Genomic DNA, 19425 nt, shown 5'->3' on the forward strand with positions numbered 1-19425 from the left:
TAACACATCCTAGAATGAGTAAGAAACAGGCAGAACACCTTAACATATATCTCTCCTGTTATAACACATCCTAGAATGAGTAAGAAACAGGCAGAACACCTTAACATATATCTCTCCTGTTATAACACATCCTAGAATGAGTAAGAAACAGGCAGAACACCTTAACATATATCTCTCCTGTTATAACACATCCTAGAATGAGTAAGAAACAGGCAGAACACCTTAACATATATCTCTCCTGTTATAACACATCCTAGAATGAGTAAGAAACAGGCAGAACACCTTAACATATATCTCTCCTGTTATAACACATCCTAGAATGAGTAAGAAACAGGCAGAACACCTTAACATATATCTCTCCTGTTATAACACATCCTAGAATGAGTAAGAAACAGGCAGAACACCTTAACATATATCTCTCCTGTTATAACACATCCTAGAATGAGTAAGAAACAGGCAGAACACCTTAACATATATCTCTCCTGTTATAACACATCCTAGAATGAGTAAGAAACAGGCAGAACACCTTAACATATATCTCTCCTGTTATAACACATCCTAGAATGAGTAAGAAACAGGCAGAACACCTTAACATATATCTCTCCTGTTATAACACATCCTAGAATGAGTAAGAAACAGGCAGAACACCTTAACATATATCTCTCCTGGTATTAAACTTCCTGGAAAACTAAAGAGTTGTTTTGTTGTGTTCAATGCACTCATAGTGGACAGGTGGACAGGTGGACAGGTAGACAGGTAAACTGATCAGTGCTTACAGTGTGGTGAGCTGACTCATGTTGGAGAATGAAGAGATGGTGAGAGAGTTGATCTTGTTGTTACTAAGGTCTCTGAAAGGACACAGAACACACTGTTAAATCACTCGCTGTGGGGCGTCCACCCATTCTGCCCTGGGTGTGAAAATGCGCTTTAGTGATGAAATGTCACTTCCTTATGTCATAAAATACATTTCACCAAGACAAATATGATTGTTCATGTTATGAACTGTTCAGTGGGGTCTTTCTCTACCATATCATTTACATTATATTTAAAAAGTCGTAACCAAATGCATCCCATAATAAGCACCGAGCTCTGTTGACAGAGCTGAATTGAATGTAAAAAGGCTTAGAAAATAAAAAGCTTGTTTTATGTCCTCCGGATTGGAGAAGAAAGATGACAAGTTAGCCACAGTTCTCCTACAGTATCCAGCCTAGCTGACACAATTATATTGCCCATAGCCCTTTCTTTCTCTCGCCTCCATTGAATTAGTCGCCCTAATTCTGGCCATCCTACAAGGGTAAAAACTTTTGAACTGATTACGATAGAGACATGAGGGGTGGACTGTTTTTTTAGAGTAACATGTAACCCATCGGTCAAAAGATGCGTTTTTGATTGGTCACTGTACACACTGTACACACTGCCAAATAACACCAGGTAAACATCAAGGTTGGCCAGGTAGACACACTCACACTAATTGGAGGTATTTAAAGGTAGAAAGCTCCTTTGGCACCATGCCAAACTGGTTCCCATCTAGATACCTGTGGAGAGACAGACAGATATTCAACGTTTAATACTTGTGTGAAATGGCAGCATTCAGAGCCCAAGTCTTTCTAAAGTCACATAGAGAGAAAGGCCAGACCACTAACCCTACCAACCCCCTGTCAGATAGTAGCACTGTCCCCCCACTCCTCCCCCACCCCTCTCTATCTCCCTCCCCCACCCCTCTCTATCTCCCTCCCCCACCCCTCTCTATCTCCCTCCCCCCACCCCTCTCTATCTCCCTCCCCCCACCCCTCTCTATCCATCTCCTCCTCCCTCCCCCACCCCTCTCTATCTCCCTCGCCCCACCCCTCTCTATCCATCTCCTCCTTCCCTCCACTCCCTCCCACCCCCCCCTCTCTATCTCCCTCCCCCCACTCCTCCCCCACCCCTCTCTATCTTCCTCCCCCACCCCTCTCTATCTCCCTCCCCCCACTCCTCCCCCACCCCTCTCTATCTCCCTCCCCCACCCCTCTCTATCTCCCTCCCCCCATCCCTCTCTATCTCCCTCCCCCACCCCTCTCTATCTCCCTCCCCCACCCCTCTCTATCTCCCTCCCCCCACCCCTCTCTATCTCCCTCCCCCACCCCTCTCTATCTCCCTCCCCCCACCCCTCTCTATCTCCTCCTTCCCTCCCCACCCTTCTCTATCCATCTCCTCCTTCCCTCCTCCCCACACCTCCCTCCCTCCCTCACTCCCTCCCTATCTATATATCCTTCTCCTCATTCCTCCCCACTCCTCCCCCACCCCTCTCTATCTCCCTCCCCCACCCCTCTCTATCTCCCTCCCCCACCCCTCTCTATCCATCTCCCTCCCCCCACCCCTCTCTATCCATCTCCCTCCCCCCACCCCTCTCTATCTTCCTCCCCCACCCCTCTCTATCTCCCTCCCCCCACTCCTCCCCCACCCCTCTCTATCTCCCTCCCCCATCCTCCCCCACCCCTCTCTATCTCCCTCCCCCACCCCTCTCTATCTCCCTCCCCCACCCCTCTCTATCTCCCTTCCCCACCCCTCTCTATCTCCCTCCCCCACCCCTCTCTATCTCCCTCCCCCACCCCTCTCTATCCCATCCCCCCTCCCCCCCACCCCTCTCTATCTCCCTCCCCCACCCCTCTCTATCTCCCTTCCCCACCCCCTCTCTCTCTCCCTTCCCCACCCCTCTCTATCTCCCTCCCCCCACTCCTCCCCCACCCCTCTCTATCCCCCTCCCCCACCCCTCCCCCACCCCTCTCTATCTCCCTCCCCCACCCCTCTCTATCTCCCTCCCCCACCCCTCTCTATCTCCCTTCCCCACCCCTCTCTATCTCCCTCCCCCACCCCTCTCTATCTCCCTCCCCCACCCCTCTCTATCTCCCTTCCCCACCCCTCTCTATCTCCCTCCCCCCACTCCTCCCCCACCCCTCTCTATCTCCCTCCCCCACCCCTCCCCTCTCTATCTCCCTCCCCCACCCCTCTCTATCTCCCTCCCCCACCCCTCTCTATCCATCTCCCTCCCCCACCCCTCTCTATCTCCCTCCCCCCACTCCTCCCCCACCCCTCTCTATCTCCCTCCCCCACCCCTCTCTGTCTCCCTCCCCCCACCCCTCTCTATCTCCCTCCGCCCACTCCTCCCCCACCCCTCTCTATCTCCCTCCCCACCCCTCTCTATCTCCCTCCCCCCACTCCTCCCCCACCCCTCTCTATCTCCCTCCCCCCACCCCTCTCTATCTCCCTCCCCCCACTCCTCCCCCACCCCTCTCTATCTTCCTCCCCCACCCCTCTCTATCTCCCTCCCCCCACTCCTCCCCCACCCCTCTCTATCTCCCTCCCCCACCCCTCTCTATCTCCCTCCCCCCATCCCTCTCTATCTCCCTCCCCCACCCCTCTCTATCTCCCTCCCCCACCCCTCTCTATCTCCCTCCCCCACCCCTCTCTATCTCCCTCCCCCCACCCCTCTCTATCTCCTCCTTCCCTCCCCACCCCTCTCTATCTCCTCCTTCCCTCCTCCCCACACCTCACTCCCTCCCTCACTCCCTCCCTATCTATATATCCTTCTCCTCATTCCCTCCCCTCCCTCCCCCACCCCTCTCTATCTATCTCCCCCTCCCTCCCTCCCTCCCCTCCCTCCCCCACCCCTCTCTATCTATCTATCTATCTATCTATCTATCTATCTATCTATCTATCTATCTATCTATCTATCTATCTATCTATCTATCTATCTATCTATCTATCTATCTATCTATCTATCTATCTATCTATCTATCTATCTATCTATCTATCTATCTCCCCCCACCCCTATCTATCTATCTATCTCCCTCCCTCCCCCCACCCCTCTCTATCTATCTCCCCCTTCCCCCCACTCCTCTCAATCTATCTATCTCCCTCCCTCCCCCCACTCCTCTCGATCTATCTCCCTCCCTCCCCCCACTCCTCTCTATCTATCTCCTCCTTCCTTCCCCCACCCTCTCTATCTATTTCCCCCTTCCCTCCCCCACACCTCTCTATCTCCCACTTCCCTCCCCTCCCTCCCCCACCCCTCTCTATCTATCTCCCCCTTCCCTCCCTCCCCCCACACCCCTCGCTATCTATCTCCCCCTTCCCTCCCCTAACCCCTCTCTATCGATCTCCCTCCCCCCACCCCCTCTATCTATCTCCCAATCCCTCTCTATCTATCTCCCCCTTCCCTCCCCCACCCGTCTGTATCTATCTACCCCTTCCCTCCCCTCTCTCCCCCCATCCCTCTTTATATGTCTCCTGACCCATCCCAAAAAAACCTGCTCATTAAAATGTCCTCTTGTTGCAGTGGATCTCTCTATCGCTCACTTTCTCTCTCTCTCTCACACACACACACACACACACACACACACACACACACACACACACACACACACACACACACACACACACACACACACACACACACACACACACACACACACACACACACACACACACACACACACACACACAGTCCTTGGCCATCGTAGTTGGAGTGACATCAGTATTAGCCCTGGAGGCCTCTGGGAGTAGAGAGGAATGTCTGAGAGGAGAACTATAATGTTTATTTATTCTCTATCTCTTTCTATCTTTCTCTCTCCTCTCTCTCTTTCTATCTTTCTCCTCTCTCTCTCTTTCTTTCTTCTCTCTTTCTCTATCTCTTTCTTTCTCCTCTCTCTCTCTTTCTTTCTTTCTTCTCTCTCTCTCTCTCTCTCTTTCTCTTTCTTTCTTTCTCCTCTCTCTCCATCTTTCTTCTGTCTTGACTACATTGCTACAATCTGCTCATGTCCATAAAGTTTCACCTGATTGTATCATAAAACAATCTTATGATTGAAATATTTGATGTACTGAGGAGGAACTCACAATTCAGTGACGTTTCTGGGGATGCCTTTGGGCAGCACACGGAGGTGTTTGTTACTGCAGCGTACCACAGTCTCCAGACATGTACACTCACTGGGACACTGAGGCCTGGGCACACAGCTCATCTCCTCCACTCCTGGAGAGATAGAGAGGGAGGGAGAAGGCATCTTTCATTATTCATCTCACAAGAGAGATTTAATAGAGGAAATGAGGAAAGAGAGGTTAGATAGAGAGAACAGAGAGGTTAGATAGAGAGAACAGAGAGGTTAGACAGAGAGAACAGAGAGGTTAGACAGAGAGAACAGAGAGGTTAGACAGAGAGAACAGAGAGGTTAGATAGAGAGAACAGAGAGGTTAGATAGAGAGAACAGAGAGGTCAGACAGAGAGAACAGAGAGGTTAGACAGAGAGAACAGAGAGGTTAGACAGAGAGAACAGAGAGGTTAGACAGAGAGAACAGAGAGGTTAGATAGAGAGAACAGAGAGGTGAGATAGAGAGAACAGAGAGGTTAGACAGAGAGAACAGAGAGGTTAGACAGAGAGAACAGAGAGGTTAGACAGAGAGAACAGAGAGGTTAGATAGAGAGAACAGACAGGTTAGACAGAGAGAACAGAGGGGTTAGATAGAGAGAACAGAGAGGTTAGACAGAGAGAACAGAGGGGTTAGATAGAGAGAACATATTAAATGAGAGGTTAGACAGAGAGAACATATTAAATGAGAGGTTATATAGAGAGAACATATTAAATGAGAGATTAGATAGAAAAAACATTTTAAATGAGAGATTAGATAGAAAGAACATATTAAATGAGAGATTAGATAGAGAGAACATATTAAATGAGAGATTAGATAGAGAGAACATATTAAATGAGAGATTAGATAGAGAGGACATTTTAAATGAGAGATTAGATAGAGAGGACATTTTAAATGAGAGATTAGATAGAGAGAACATATTAAATGAGAGATTAAATAGAGAGGAAATATTAAATGAGAGATTAGATAGAGAGAACATATTAAATGAGAGATTAGATAGAAAGAACATATTAAATGAGAGATTAGATAGAGAGAACATATTAAATGAGAGATTAGATAGAGAGAACATATTAAATGAGAGATTAGATAGAGAGAACATATTAAATGAGGGATTAGATAGAGAGAACATATTAAATGAGAGATTAGATAGAGAGAACATTTTAAATGAGAGATTAGATAGAGAGAACATTTTAAATGAGAGATTAGATAGAGAGAACATATTAAATGAGAGGTTATATAGAGAGAACATATTAAATGAGAGATTAGATAGAAAGAACATATTAAATGAGAGATTAGATAGAGAGAACATATTAAATGAGAGATTAGATAGAGAGAACATATTAAATGAGAGATTAGATAGAGAGGAAATATTAAATGAGAGATTAGATAGAGAGGACATTTTAAATGAGAGGTTAGACAGAGAGAACATATTAAATGAGAGATTAGATAGAAAGAACATATTAAATGAGAGATTAGATAGAGAGGACATTTTAAATGAGAGATTAGATAGAGAGAACATTTTAAATGAGAGATTAGATAGAGAGGACATTTTAAATGAGAGATTAGATAGAGAGAACATTTTAAATGAGAGATTAGATAGAAAGAACATATTAAATGAGAGATTAGATAGAGAGAACATTTTAAATGAGAGATTAGATAGAGAGGACATTTTAAATGAGAGATTAGATAGAGAGAACATATTAAATGAGAGATTAGATAGAGAGAACATATTAAATGAGAGATTAGATAGAGAGGAAATATTAAATGAGAGATTAGATAGAGAGGACATTTTAAATGAGAGATTAGATAGAGAGAACATATTAAATGAGAGATTAGATAGAGAGGACATTTTAAATGAGAGATTAGATAGAGAGAACATATTAAATGAGAGATTAGATAGAAAGAACATATTAAATGAGAGATTAGATAGAGAGAACATTTTAAATGAGAGATTAGATAGAGAGGACATTTTAAATGAGAGATTAGATAGAGAGAACATTTTAAATGAGAGATTAGATAGAGAGAACATTTTAAATGAGAGATTAGATAGAGAGAACATTTTAAATGAGAGATTAGATAGAAAGAACATATTAAATGAGAGATTAGATAGAAAGAACATTTTAAATGAGAGATTAGATAGAGAGGACATTTTAAATGAGAGATTAGATAGAGAGAACATTTTAAATGAGAGATTAGATAGAGAGAACATTTTAAATGAGAGATTAGATAGAGAGAACATTTTAAATGAGAGATTAGATAGAGAGAACATTTTAAATGAGAGATTAGATAGAAAGAACATATTAAATGAGAGATTAGATAGAGAGGACATATTAAATGAGAGATTAGATAGAGAGGATAGTGTAAAGCTGCAGAGACAAAGACAGACCTAGTATTCATTCTCAGCAGGAAGCAGATTCACTTGTCAATATAGCTAACAGCTCAATAACACTCAGCCAGCATTGACCGCAGGCATAGGTACGGCTGAGTGTGTGTTTGTGTGTGTATGTGTGTCATAAGAATCGATCAGAGTCCTAGGTACTGCTAAGTGTGTGTTTGTGTGTGTATGTGTGTCATAAGAATCGATCAGAGTCCTAGGTACTGCTAAGTGTGACATTTCTTGGTAAACAAAATAATAAAATACTTTTACGAAGACAGTCGATACCTAGAGTCACATTCAACCGCCTTTTGACTTTGAAAGAAGGAGGAGTGAGATATTGGGAAGCATGTTCTATCAGTCCAGTACCTGCTGGTTAACTTACCTCCCACACAATGAGGGCCGTCAATAGATCACTAACTTATCTCCCACACAATGAGGGCCATCAATAGATCACTAACCTACCTCCCACACAATGAGGGCTGTCAATAGATCACTAACCTACCTCCCACACAATGAGGGCCGTCAATAGATCACTAACCTACCTCCCACACAATGAGGGCCGTCAATAGATCACTAACCTACCTCCCACACAATGAGGGCCGTCAATAGATCACTAACCTACCTCCCACACAATGAGGGCCGTCAATAGATCACTAACCTACCTCCCACACAATGAGGGCCGTCAATAGATCACTAACCTACCTCCCACACAATGAGGGCCGTCAATAGATCACTAACCTACCTCCCACACAATGAGGGCCGTCAATAGATCACTAACCTACCTCCCACACAATGAGGGCCGTCAATAGATCACTAACTTATCTCCCACACAATGAGGGCCGTCAATAGATCACTAACCCCCCTCCCACACAATGAGGGCCGTCAATAGATCACTAACTTACCTCCCACACAAAGAGGGCCGTCAATAGATCACTAACCTACCTCCCACACAATGAGGGCCATGAATAGATCACTAACTTACCTCCCACACAATGAGGGCCGTCAATAGATCACTAACCTACCTCCCACACAATGAGGGCTGTCAATAGATCACTGACCTACCTCCCACACAATGAGGGCTGTCAATAGATCATTCTCTCTATCTTAAAGGGACAGTGCACACCCACCCTCCCCCCACAAAAAAACCCAGATGCTTTGACAACTCAAAAGGGGTAGATCTCTTTCTGTATATTGTGCTACAATCTGCAGTCTTCAGTCCCAAATGACTTGAAGCAGTTGTATGGGAAAGACTCGTAACTCCCATCAAGGCAGAACTGTGTGTGTTAGAGAGTGTGAGGCAGAACTGTGTGTGTTAGAGAGTGTGAGGCAGAACTGTGTGTGTTAGAGAGTGTGAGGCAGAACTGTGTGTGTTAGAGTGTGAGGCAGAACTGTATGTGTTAGAGAGTGTGAGGCAAAACTGTGTGTGTTAGAGAGTGTGAGGCAGAACTGTGTGTGTTAGAGAGTGTGAGGCAGAACTGTGTGTGTTAGAGAGTGTGAGGCAGAACTGTGTGTGTTAGAGAGTGTGAGGCAGAACTGTGTGTGCTAGAGAGTGTGAGGCAGAACTGTGTGTGTTAGAGAGTGTGAGGCAGAACTGTGTGTGCTAGAGAGTGTGAGGCAGAACTGTGTGTGTTAGAGAGTGTGAGGCAGAACTGTGTGTGTTAGAGAGTGTGAGGCAGAACTGTGTGTGCTAGAGAGTGTGAGGCAGAACTGTGTGTGTTAGAGAGTGTGAGGCAGAACTGTGTGTGTTAGAGAGTGTGAGGCAGAACTGTGTGTGCTAGAGAGTGTGAGGCAGAACTGTGTGTGTTAGAGAGTGTGAGGCAGAACTGTGTGTGCTAGAGAGTGTGAGGCAGAACTGTGTGTGTTAGAGAGAGTGAGGCAGAACTGTGTGTGTTAGAGAGTGTGAGGCAGAACTGTGTGTGTTAGAGAGTGTGAGGCAGAACTGTGTGTGCGGCAGAACTGTGTGTGCTAGAGAGTGTGAGGCAGAACTGTGTGTGCTACAGAGTGTGAGGCAGAACTGTGTGTGCTAGAGAGTGTGAGGCAGAACTGTATGTGTTAGAGAGTATGAGGCAGAACTGTGTGTGTTAGAGAGTGTGTGTGTTAGAGAGTGTGTGTGTTAGAGAGTGTGTTTGTTAGAGAGTGTGTGTGTGTGTTTCGACCCAAACTCACCCTCTTCACAGCGGAAGTCAGGCAGTACCACGTCCTGTAGTGGGATCTCTTTGAGGAAGGCGGGGCGCTGGCATCGAGGATTGCCCGTGACGATCTTTCTGCTTCTCAGCCAATCACCAAGCCAGGCCAGACGACAGTCACAGTTGAAGGAGTTAGCCAGGAGGTTACTGATGGAAAGAGAGAGTTAACAATTACACCAATTAAGCTTTAACTTGCTGTGTGGCGTGTGTGTGTGTGTGTGTGTGTGTGTGTGTGTGTGTGTGTGTGTGTGTGTGTGTGTGTGTGTGTGTGTGTGTGTGTGTGTGTGTGTGTGTGTGTGTGTGTGTGTGTGTGTGTGTGTGTGTGTGTGTGAAGGTGTGTGTGAAGGTGTGTGCGTGTGTAGGTGTGTTAGAGCCCTGCATCGGGTGAAAATCAGCTGTCGGGTAGAATGAAAACATTATTTCAACCCGTGGTTCGGCTCACAGTTCAGAACAATTACATTGCGGGTCGGAAACATTTGCAATCAATTTTTTTTACAGGAGCTTGTTGAGTTGCGAATTCCATTCAGTGAGTGGCGAGGGAGACATAAGACTACCAGCCACGCAGAGACGCTATTCCCATACGGGGCACCGGGGCACGTGCCCCCTCAGATATGTGCTGATTAATATATTGTATTTAAAAAACTGTATTTGTTGCTGTACTAGCCACCTAGCAATTTTGTGAAGTTGTCTTTAGCTAGCCCAGATAGGTTCCCAACCTCATAACTTGCTACCAAGAAGCCATTTCAGTCAATCAATCAAGTTATAGTTAGACAAGCTAGCTACTATCTTAGCTGGCATGCCTGCTGCCAAGGTTGGTAGACTTTAGAAAAACAATTCATTACTAAATGTACTGAATAAGACTCACATTCCTTTCAATCTTTTACCCAGATTTTAGCAGAGATGCAGAGAAATACAGTGCATTCAGGAATTATTCAGACCCCTTGACATTCAGAGACTTGTCCCGAAGCCACTCCTGCATTGTCTTGGCTGTGTGCTTAGGGTCATTGTTCTGTTGGAAGGTGAGCCTTCGTCCCCAGTCTGAGGTCCTGAGCGCTCTGGAGCAGGTTTTCAATAAGGATCTCTCTGTACTTTGCTCTGTTAATCTTTCCCTTGATCCTGACTAGTCTCCCGGTCCCTGCCGCTGAAAAACATCCCCACAGCATGATACTGCCATCACCATGCTTACCCGTAGGGATGGTGCCAGGTTTCCTCCAGACATGACACTGTGGCTTCCGTCTGGCCACGCTACAATAAAGGCCTGATTGGTGGAGTGCTGCAGAGATGGTTGTCCTTCTGGAAGGTTCTCCCATCTCCACAGAGGAACTCTGGAGCTCTGTCAGAGTGACCATCCGGTTCTTGGTTACCTCCCTGACCAAGGCCCTTCTCCCCTGATTGCTCAGTTTGGCCGGGCGGCCAGCTCTAGGAAGAGTCTTGGTGGTTCCAAACTTCTTCCATTTAAGAATGACGGAGGCTACTGTGTTCTTGGGGATCTTCAATGCTGCAGACATTTTTTGGTACCATTCCCCAGATCTGTGCCTCGACACAATCCTGTCTCGGAACTCTACGGACAATTCCTTCGACCTCTTGTCCAATCAATTGAATTTACCACAGGTGGACTCCAATCAAGTTGTAGAAACTTGTCATGGATAATCAACGGAAACAAGATGCACCTGAGCTCAATTTTGAATCCTATAGCAAAGGGTCTGAATACTTAGGTAAATAAGTTATTTCTGTTTTTTATTTTTAATACTTTTGCAAAAATGTCTAAAAACCTGTTTTTGCTTTGTCATTATGGGGTATTGTGTGTAGATTGATGAGGATAAACAATTATTTAATCCATTTTAGAATAAGGCTGTAACGTAACAAAATGTGGACAATTCAAGCGATCTGAATACTTTCTGAATGCACTTTATTTCGTTTCCAGTCAGGAGGATACAGACAGCTCAAGAGGTATGCTTAGACATGCAGAAAAAATAACATTTTTCACATAGAATGTAATATAATGATTATGGCTCTAGATTGCATTAAAAAAGGTTTTCAAGTGTTTGAAAAATGGACGGGGTGTCACGGCTGTTTAAATGATCAGACGAAAATGCAGTGTCTGTTTCGTTCCACAAATTTATTAGACCGTGAAACTTAATGCAATATCAAAATAAACTTAAGGACAAAACAACAAACCGTGAAGCAGGAGGATCAATCACGCTCACAAAATATAATCACCCACAAAACACAAGTGGGTCAAACATCAACTTAAATATGACCTCCAATTAGAGACAACGACAACCGGCTGCCTCTAATTGGAGGTCATGCCAAACAAAAACCAACCTAGAACTACAAAACTAGAAACTAAACATAGAAATACAAAAACGGACAAACACCCCCTGTCACGCTTTGACCTACTCTACCATTGAAAATAACAACTTACTAAGGTCAGGACCTGACAGTACCCCCCCCAAAGGTGCGGACTCCGACGGCACCTACAAAACCAACAACAAAACCCCCCTAAACAACAGGGTCGGTGACTAATGTCTATGGTGGCGGCTCTGGTTCCGGGCGTAGTACCCCCGCGGCCCGCTGATCCCCCCCGCTTCTTTATGTCCGGAGGAACCAGACTATGGATCATCGCCGGAGGCTTCGGACCGCCAACCGCCGCTGAAGACTCCGGGCTGCAGACCGCCGCTGGAGGCTCCGGACCGCCGCTGGAGGCTCCGGACTGCGGACCGCCGCTGGAGGCTCCGGGTTGCGGACCGCCGCTGGAGACTCCGGGCTGGGGACCGCCGCTGGAGACTCCGGGCCGGGGACCGCCGCTGAAGGCTCCGGACCGGGGAGCGCCGCTGGAGGCTCCGGACCGGGGAGCGCCGCTGGAGGCTCCGGGCCGAGGAGCGTCGCTGGAGGCTCCGGGCCAAGGAGCGTCGCTGGAGGGCCTGATGCGTGGGACTGGCATAGGAGGCGCCCAGACTAGTAACACGCACCTCAGGGCAAGTGCGAGGAGGAGGCACAGGACGTACTGGGCTCCGGAGGCACACCGGAGGTCTGGAGCTTAGAGCTGGCACACCCGTCCTGGCTGGATGGTTATTTGAGCCAAGCAAGGGCGGAGTGCCAGCACAGGACGAACTGGGCTGTGCTGGTGAAAGGGGGGTACCGTGCGTAGAGCAGGCGCAGGATAACCTGGACTGAAGAGATGCACCGGAGACCAGATACGCTTAGCCGGCGCACTTCTTCCTGGGCCAACAAAGAAATCCAGAAAAACGCATGTCAAAAATGTTATAACATGATTAGCATTTTAATGAGGGAAATAAGTATTTGACCCCTCTGCAAAACATGACTTAGTACTTGGTGGCAAAACCCGTGTTGGCAATCACAGAGGTCAGACGTTTCTTGTAGTTGGCCACCAGGTTTGCACACATCTCAGGAGGGATTTTGTCCCACTCCTCTTTGCAGATCTTCTCCAAGTCATTAAGGTTTCGAGGCTGACGTTTGGCAACTTGAACCTTCAGCTCCCTCCACAGATTTTCTATGGGATTAAGGTCTGGAGACTGGCTAGGCCACTCCAGGACCTTAATATGCTTCTTCTTGAGCCACTCCTTTGTTGCCTTGGCCGTGTGTTTTGGGTCATTGTCATGCTGGAATACCCATCCACGACCCATTTTCAATGCCCTGGCTGAGGGAAGGAGGTTCTCACCCAAGATTTGACGTTACATGGCCCCGTCCATTGTCCCTTTGATGCGGTGAAGTTGTCCTGTCCCCTTAGCAGAAAAACACCCCCAAAGCATAATGTTTCCACCTCCATGTTTGACGGTGGCGATGGTGTTCTTGGGGTCATAGGCAGCATTCCTCCTCCTCCAAACACGGTGAGTTGAGTTGATGTCAAAGAGCTCCATTTTGGTCTCATCTGACCACAACACTTTCACCAGTTGTCCTCTGAGTCATTCAGATGTTCATTGGCAAACTTCAGATGGGCATGTATATGTATTCTTGAGCAGGGGGACCTTGCGGGCGCTGCAGGATTTCAGTCCTTCACGGCGTAGTGTGTTACCAATTGTTTTCTTGGTGACTATGGTCCCAGCTGCCTTGAGATCATTGACAAGATCATCCCGTGTAGTTTTGGGCTGATTCCTCACCGTTCTCATGATCATTGCAACTCCACGAGGTGAGATCTTGCATGGAGCCCCAGGCCGAGGGATATTGACAGTTCTTTTGTGTTTCTTCCATTTGCGAATAATCACACCAAATGTTATCACCTTCTCACCAAGCTGCTTGGCGATGGTCTTGTAGCCCATTCCAGCCTTGTGTTGGTCTACAATCTTGTCCCTGACATCCTTGGAGAGCTCTTTGGTCTTGGCCATGGTGGAGAGTTTGGAATCGGATTGATTGATTTCTTCTGTGGACAGGTGTCTTTTTTACAGGTAACAAGCTGCGGTTAGGAGCACTCCCTTTAAGAGTGTGCTCCTAATCTCAGCTCGTTACCTGTATAAAAGACACCTGGGTGCCAGAAATCTTTCTGATTGAGAGGGGGTCAAATACTTATTTCCCACATTAAAATGCAAATCAATTTATAACATTTTTGACATGCGTTTTTCTGGATTCTTTTGTTGTTATTCTGTCTCTCACTGTTCAAATAAACCTACCATTAAAATTATAGACTGATCCTTTCTTTGTCAGTGGGCAAACGTACAAAATCAGCAGGGGATCAAATACTTTTTTCCCCCACTGTACTATGGTCAGGACGTGACACGGGGAGCCTTAAGTTGGGTAGTCTACTAAATAAATATATCCTATTTTTGCAGCCTGTATTCAATTCTGGGAATGGTTTATTTATGTTTTAATTAGGCCTGAAATATTTGATTATCTTAACACTATGTCATGTAAAGGTATTTTTTTGTTATGTCGGCTACGGTCTTTTATTAGGTAAGAAGTCTAATTAGAAGACTATTTTTTTCTCAAAGCGATTTGAGTGACGCATTGCATTGTGAAAATAAAAATAGATTGTTCTTAATTCACGGCATTCCTTTTCTCCAAATGATGAATAGACATGCAATATGGCGTGTACGGCTCTGAAAAACAGACCCGTGCAGGACTTTAGTGTGTGTGTGTCTTACAGTGTAGACAGTGTCTGCAGGGTATCGAAGGCTCCAGGGGAGATGGTAGTTAGGTGGTTGTCATAGAGAGACAACAGGCGAACGTTGTGCAGGCCGGTGAAGCTGTTGTTATGGATACATCTGATCTTGTTGTTCCTCAACATTCTGGAATAGAGAAAACTGCTTAATTGTAATATATCCAATGTGAATTGACAAGAAGTGTATTGAAATGTTTCTAATATCAAACATTAGGAGAAATATATGGTGTTGGAAAAGGAGGATTTGGATGATGTATTGTGTGTTAATACATGAGTAGTCTTTTTCCACAGCCGCTGTGTGGACTGCCACAATTCTGCCAAGCAAGACTGATACATTAAGCGCCTGTGCATGAAGGTTCTCATCCATGCATGCATGAGTGTGTGTGCCTACTTATGCTCATGTGTGCGTCTGCGTCTGTTTGCGTCACTGCGTGTGTGTGTGTCTCTGCATGTGTGTGTGACTCACAGCATGCGTAGTCCCTCCAGTCCCTTGAACATTCCGCTGCGGACAGAATCCAGCTGATTGGCTGAAAGATGGAGCTCGCTGACAGACCCCGCCCCCTCGAACGCCCCATCCTCGATCTCCATGATCTTATTGTTGCTAAGGTTACTGGGAATAAATAAATAATGGTGATTAAAGAAAGATGAAAAAATACTTTTAGTGAACTTCTTAACTTTCTTTCTGGTAGCAGCAGAGACATTAGCCTTGGTACCAGCCTGTTAGCTAACATTGCACTACTTGTATTCCATTCCTTTAATTCCATTCCTTGTATTCCACTACTTGTATTCCACTACTTGTATTCCACTCCTTGTACTTGTGGCTAAACAAACAGACTGGTACCTAGACTAGTGAGACATTTCTAATTCAATCATAACATAAACCACAACTTACATGTTGTTGAGCTGGGAGAGGGCCTTGAAGACTCCTGTAGCCTCCAGTGTAGTGATCTCATTGTTGTTCAGACGACTAGGAAGAGAGAGAGGAGGAAACAGACCATGGTTAGAATGAAGCTGATGTTAAATAAACATAGCCATGAATCCTGAAGAAGTTTCAAACACGTGTGTGTGTGTGTGTGTGTGTGTGTGTGTGTGTGTGTGTGTGTGTGTGTGTGTGTGTGTGTGTGTGTGTGTGTGTGTGTGTGTGTGTGTGTGTGTGTGTGTGTGTGTGTGTGTGTGTGTGTGTGTGTGTGTGTGTGTGTGTGTGTGTGTGTGTGTGTGCTCGTACAGTTCAGTGGTAGAGGCAGGGATGTGTTCTGGTATCTTGTTGATTCGGAGGTTGGAGCAGTCCACCACGTTGGACTCACAGCGACATTTAGGAGGACAGACTGGATCACTGTTACACTCATTATTCAGACGGGTGTCCTCGGTGCCTGAAGGCACATAACACACACAAACACACACACAACCTTTAAAAAAAACCTGTACCTGATACACAAGAAACACAACACACAGTTTTTAACAAACCTATATGTACCTGAAACACAAAACGCACACGCACAACTGGTATAAACACGTCACACACACACAACACATGGAGGTGTCTTTACAACGACTTCATAACTACTAAATGACTACCGCCCCGTAGCACTCACTTCTGTCATCATGAAGTGCTTTGAGAGACTAGTCAAGGATCATATCACCTCTACCTTATCTAACACCCTAGACCCACACTGCCCTATCCCATCTGGACAAGAGGAATGCCTATAATACCTTCCCACTCTCTCTCTCTCTCTCCCTCTTCTCTCTCCCTCCCTCCCTCCCTCCCTCCCTCCCTCTTCTCTCTCCCTCCCTCCCTCCCTCCCTCCCTCCCTCCCTCCCTCCCTCCCTCCCTCCCTCCCTCCCTCCCTCCCTCCCTCCCTCCCTCCCTCCCTCCCTCTCTCCCTCCCTCCCTCCCTCCCTCCCTCCCTCCCTCCCTCCCTCCCTCCCTCTCTGTCTATGAAAAGAGGTATACATACCAGAAAGCCTGGAGCCGGTTACATCAATAATGGATACACACTAGCAGCCACTTAATGTATGTGTGTGTGTGTGTGCGCGTTTGTGTGTGTGTTTCTGTGTGTTTCGTGTGTGTGTGTGTGTGTGTGTGTGTGTGTGTGTGTGTGTGTGTGTGTGTGTCTGTGTGTGTGCGTCTGTCTATGTGTCTATGTGTGTGTGCGTTTGTGTGTGTGTGTGTGTCTGTGTGTGTGTTTCTGTGTGTGTGTCTGTCTATGTGTGTCTATGTGTGTGTGTGTGTGTGTGTTTCTGTGTGTCTGTGTGTGTCTGTCTATGTGTCTATGCGTTTGTGTGTGTGTGTCTGTGTGTGTGTTTCTGTGTGTGTGTCTGTGTGTCTGTCTATGTGTCTATGTGTGTGTGCGTTTGTGTGTGTGTGTGTGTTTCTGTGTGTGTGTCTGTGTGCCTGTCTATGTGTCTATGTGTGTGTGTGTGTGTTGTGTGTGTTTGTGTGTCTGTCTCACTCAGAGAGGATGGCCCAGTGTTCTTTTGTTAGTTAGTCATCTGTGTCCCGTGTTCCGTAGCGCTCGCACGCTCAGCCCCACCCCTAAGTGAAGTTTAGGGATGATGTCATCATGCCACTGTAAAGAGTAGAGCCTCCAGAGCCAGATAGAGGCTTCATCTCAATACGCTCGGAAAGTGGAGACGTCGTAGAACGTTAAAAAGTAAAAACTGCTGGAGACACCTTGCCGGTTTGGTGACACCTTTGTGCTTGCTAGGAAAGAGATTTGAGATGTCTAATTGGTTGTAAGTAAGTGAATTGTTTCACCTCACAGTTAGCCAATGTGCCTAGTTAGCCAGTTCAAACTGTTTACATTCAGTTAGTTCACTTCTTCACTATTTTGCTAGCTACAGTAGCACTGCCGTGTCAATAATAACCTGACTCCAAAAATGACAGGTGTTTCCAGCTGGGTTTATATTTGACCATTGTGCATACCCACTTTCTATGGGTATAGACAAATATTTCTCTCCTCATCGCCTTTCCTTCATCTCAATAGACTAACATAGCTTCCTCTCCTCATCTCCTTTCCTTCATCTCAATAGACTAACATAGCTTCCTCTCCTCATCTCCTTTCCTTCATCTCAATAGACTAACATAGCTTCCTCTCCTCATCTCCTTTCCTTCATCTCAATAGACTAACATAGCTTCCTCTCCTCATCTCCTTTCCTTCATCTCAATAGACTAACATAGCTTCCTCTCCTCATCTCCTGAGTCTGTCTCAGTGAGAACAGGTGTGACTGAGACATGTTGTTCCATGTTAGCCATTCTATATTCTGCTTCTACAATACAGACTGCCTTATTGGTCTCTTTTGGACTCTGAGACAAACAGCTCAGACAGACAGGAAGTCCTGTACTGATGATGACTGAAGTCTAATTACGCTCATTACACTGTACTGTGGATGACACACACACACACACACACACACACACACACACACACACACACACACACACACACACACACACACACACACACACACACACACACACACACACACGATGAGTGAAGTCTAATAATGCTCATTACAGAGCGAAGTGGATGAACGGAAGTAAATGTAATTTCCTGCTACACAGGAAGCAATGAAAGTTTTAGGATGTTCTTTGATCTAGCAGAGTGACTTAACTTTCACTGAGACAAGAGGACTGATAGATAGTGGGGGAGGGAGAGAGAAAGCGAGAGAGAGGGAATGAGAGAGAGGGAAAGAGAAAGGGAGATAGCGAGGGGGAGTTTGTTGGGAAGAGAGTTGTCTGCCAGTACAGAGACTGAATGTTAGTAGTCTACAGTATATTCCACAGTCCAATTATTCACAGAATAAAACATGCTATTCCAGTGTTTTTGTGAGTATCTGTCGTACATTTTTTGAAGTGGACAGATTTAGCATTAAGCAGGCTTTCCATTGATCTTTCATATTGTATTTCCATTCATGTCACCTGCCAATGATAGCCCAGTGTCTTTCTGAAAGATGCACACACACACACACACACACACACACACACACACACACACACACACACACACACACACACACACACACACACACACACACACACACACACACACACACACACACACACACTTGTCAGTGACTGTGCTTGTGCCAAAGCAAAGAAGACCTTCCTCCAGAGTCTTCATCAGAGTTAGTCTGTTCCACAAACAGAGCTGAGGCAGAGGGCCAGACAAGGAAGCACACACGACTTACGGTAAAACACATACCTCAAGAGTTAACCCATTTCAGTTAGACGGAGAAAGATTTAGAGAAGAGAAGAACTCCAGAATGAATGGAGGGATGGAGAGGTGAATAGCGAGGGAGAAGATGTGTGAAAGCGTGAACACAAGCCACTCACCAGGGATGAAGTATTGTTCCTTGGCTGTGATGGAAACAAGAGAGAAGCAATGATGTCAGTCAACACAGATATACATTCTCACATACACTACATGGGCAAAAGTATGTTGACATACGTCATATTAGTGGATTAGTCTATTTCAGCCACACCCGTTGCTGACAGGTGTATAACATCAAGCACACAGCCATGAAATCTCCATAGACAAACATTGGCAGTAGAATGGCCGTATTAAAAAGTTCAGTGACTTTCAACGTGGCACCGCCATAGGATGCCACTTTCTCAACAAGTCAGTTGGGATCCCTGAGCGCTGAAGTATGTAGAGCATAAAAATCGTCTGTCCTCGGTTGTGACACTCACTACCAAGTTCCAAACTACCTCTGGAAGCAACAGCAGCACAAGAACTGTTCGTCTGGAGCTTCATGAAATGGGTTTCCATGACCAAGCAGCCGCACACAACCCTAAGATCACCATGCGCAATGCCAAGCGTCGACTGGAGTGGTGTTAAGCTCGC

At 46.1% G+C, this 19425-nt stretch overlaps 1 protein-coding gene across 4 annotated transcripts in view; it reads right to left on the minus strand.

Annotated features, from left to right (window-relative positions):
• LOC106589770 (slit homolog 1 protein) overlaps nt 1–19425 on the minus strand; it is a 220925-nt gene that overhangs the window by 18221 nt on the left and 183279 nt on the right. For 2 of the 4 annotated variants that reach the window (XM_082970549.1, XM_082970550.1), the window contains exons 15-23: nt 18915–18938; nt 15807–15951; nt 15474–15548; nt 15048–15191; nt 14565–14708; nt 9446–9612; nt 4876–5008; nt 1467–1535; nt 777–848 (exon numbers count right to left, since the gene is read on the minus strand). In XM_082970549.1, coding sequence (XP_082826675.1) covers nt 777–848; nt 1467–1535; nt 4876–5008; nt 9446–9612; nt 14565–14708; nt 15048–15191; nt 15474–15548; nt 15807–15951; nt 18915–18938 — 973 coding nt within the window. The remainder of the gene's footprint in view (nt 1–776; nt 849–1466; nt 1536–4875; nt 5009–9445; nt 9613–14564; nt 14709–15047; nt 15192–15473; nt 15549–15806; nt 15952–18914; nt 18939–19425) is intronic. The other 2 variants (XM_082970551.1, XM_082970552.1) reach the window with 1 other exon arrangement.

The sequence above is a fragment of the Salmo salar genome, chromosome 28 (assembly GCF_965601325.2).
Source record: "Salmo salar chromosome 28, fSalSal1, whole genome shotgun sequence".
Taxonomy (NCBI): Eukaryota; Metazoa; Chordata; class Actinopteri; order Salmoniformes; family Salmonidae; genus Salmo; species Salmo salar.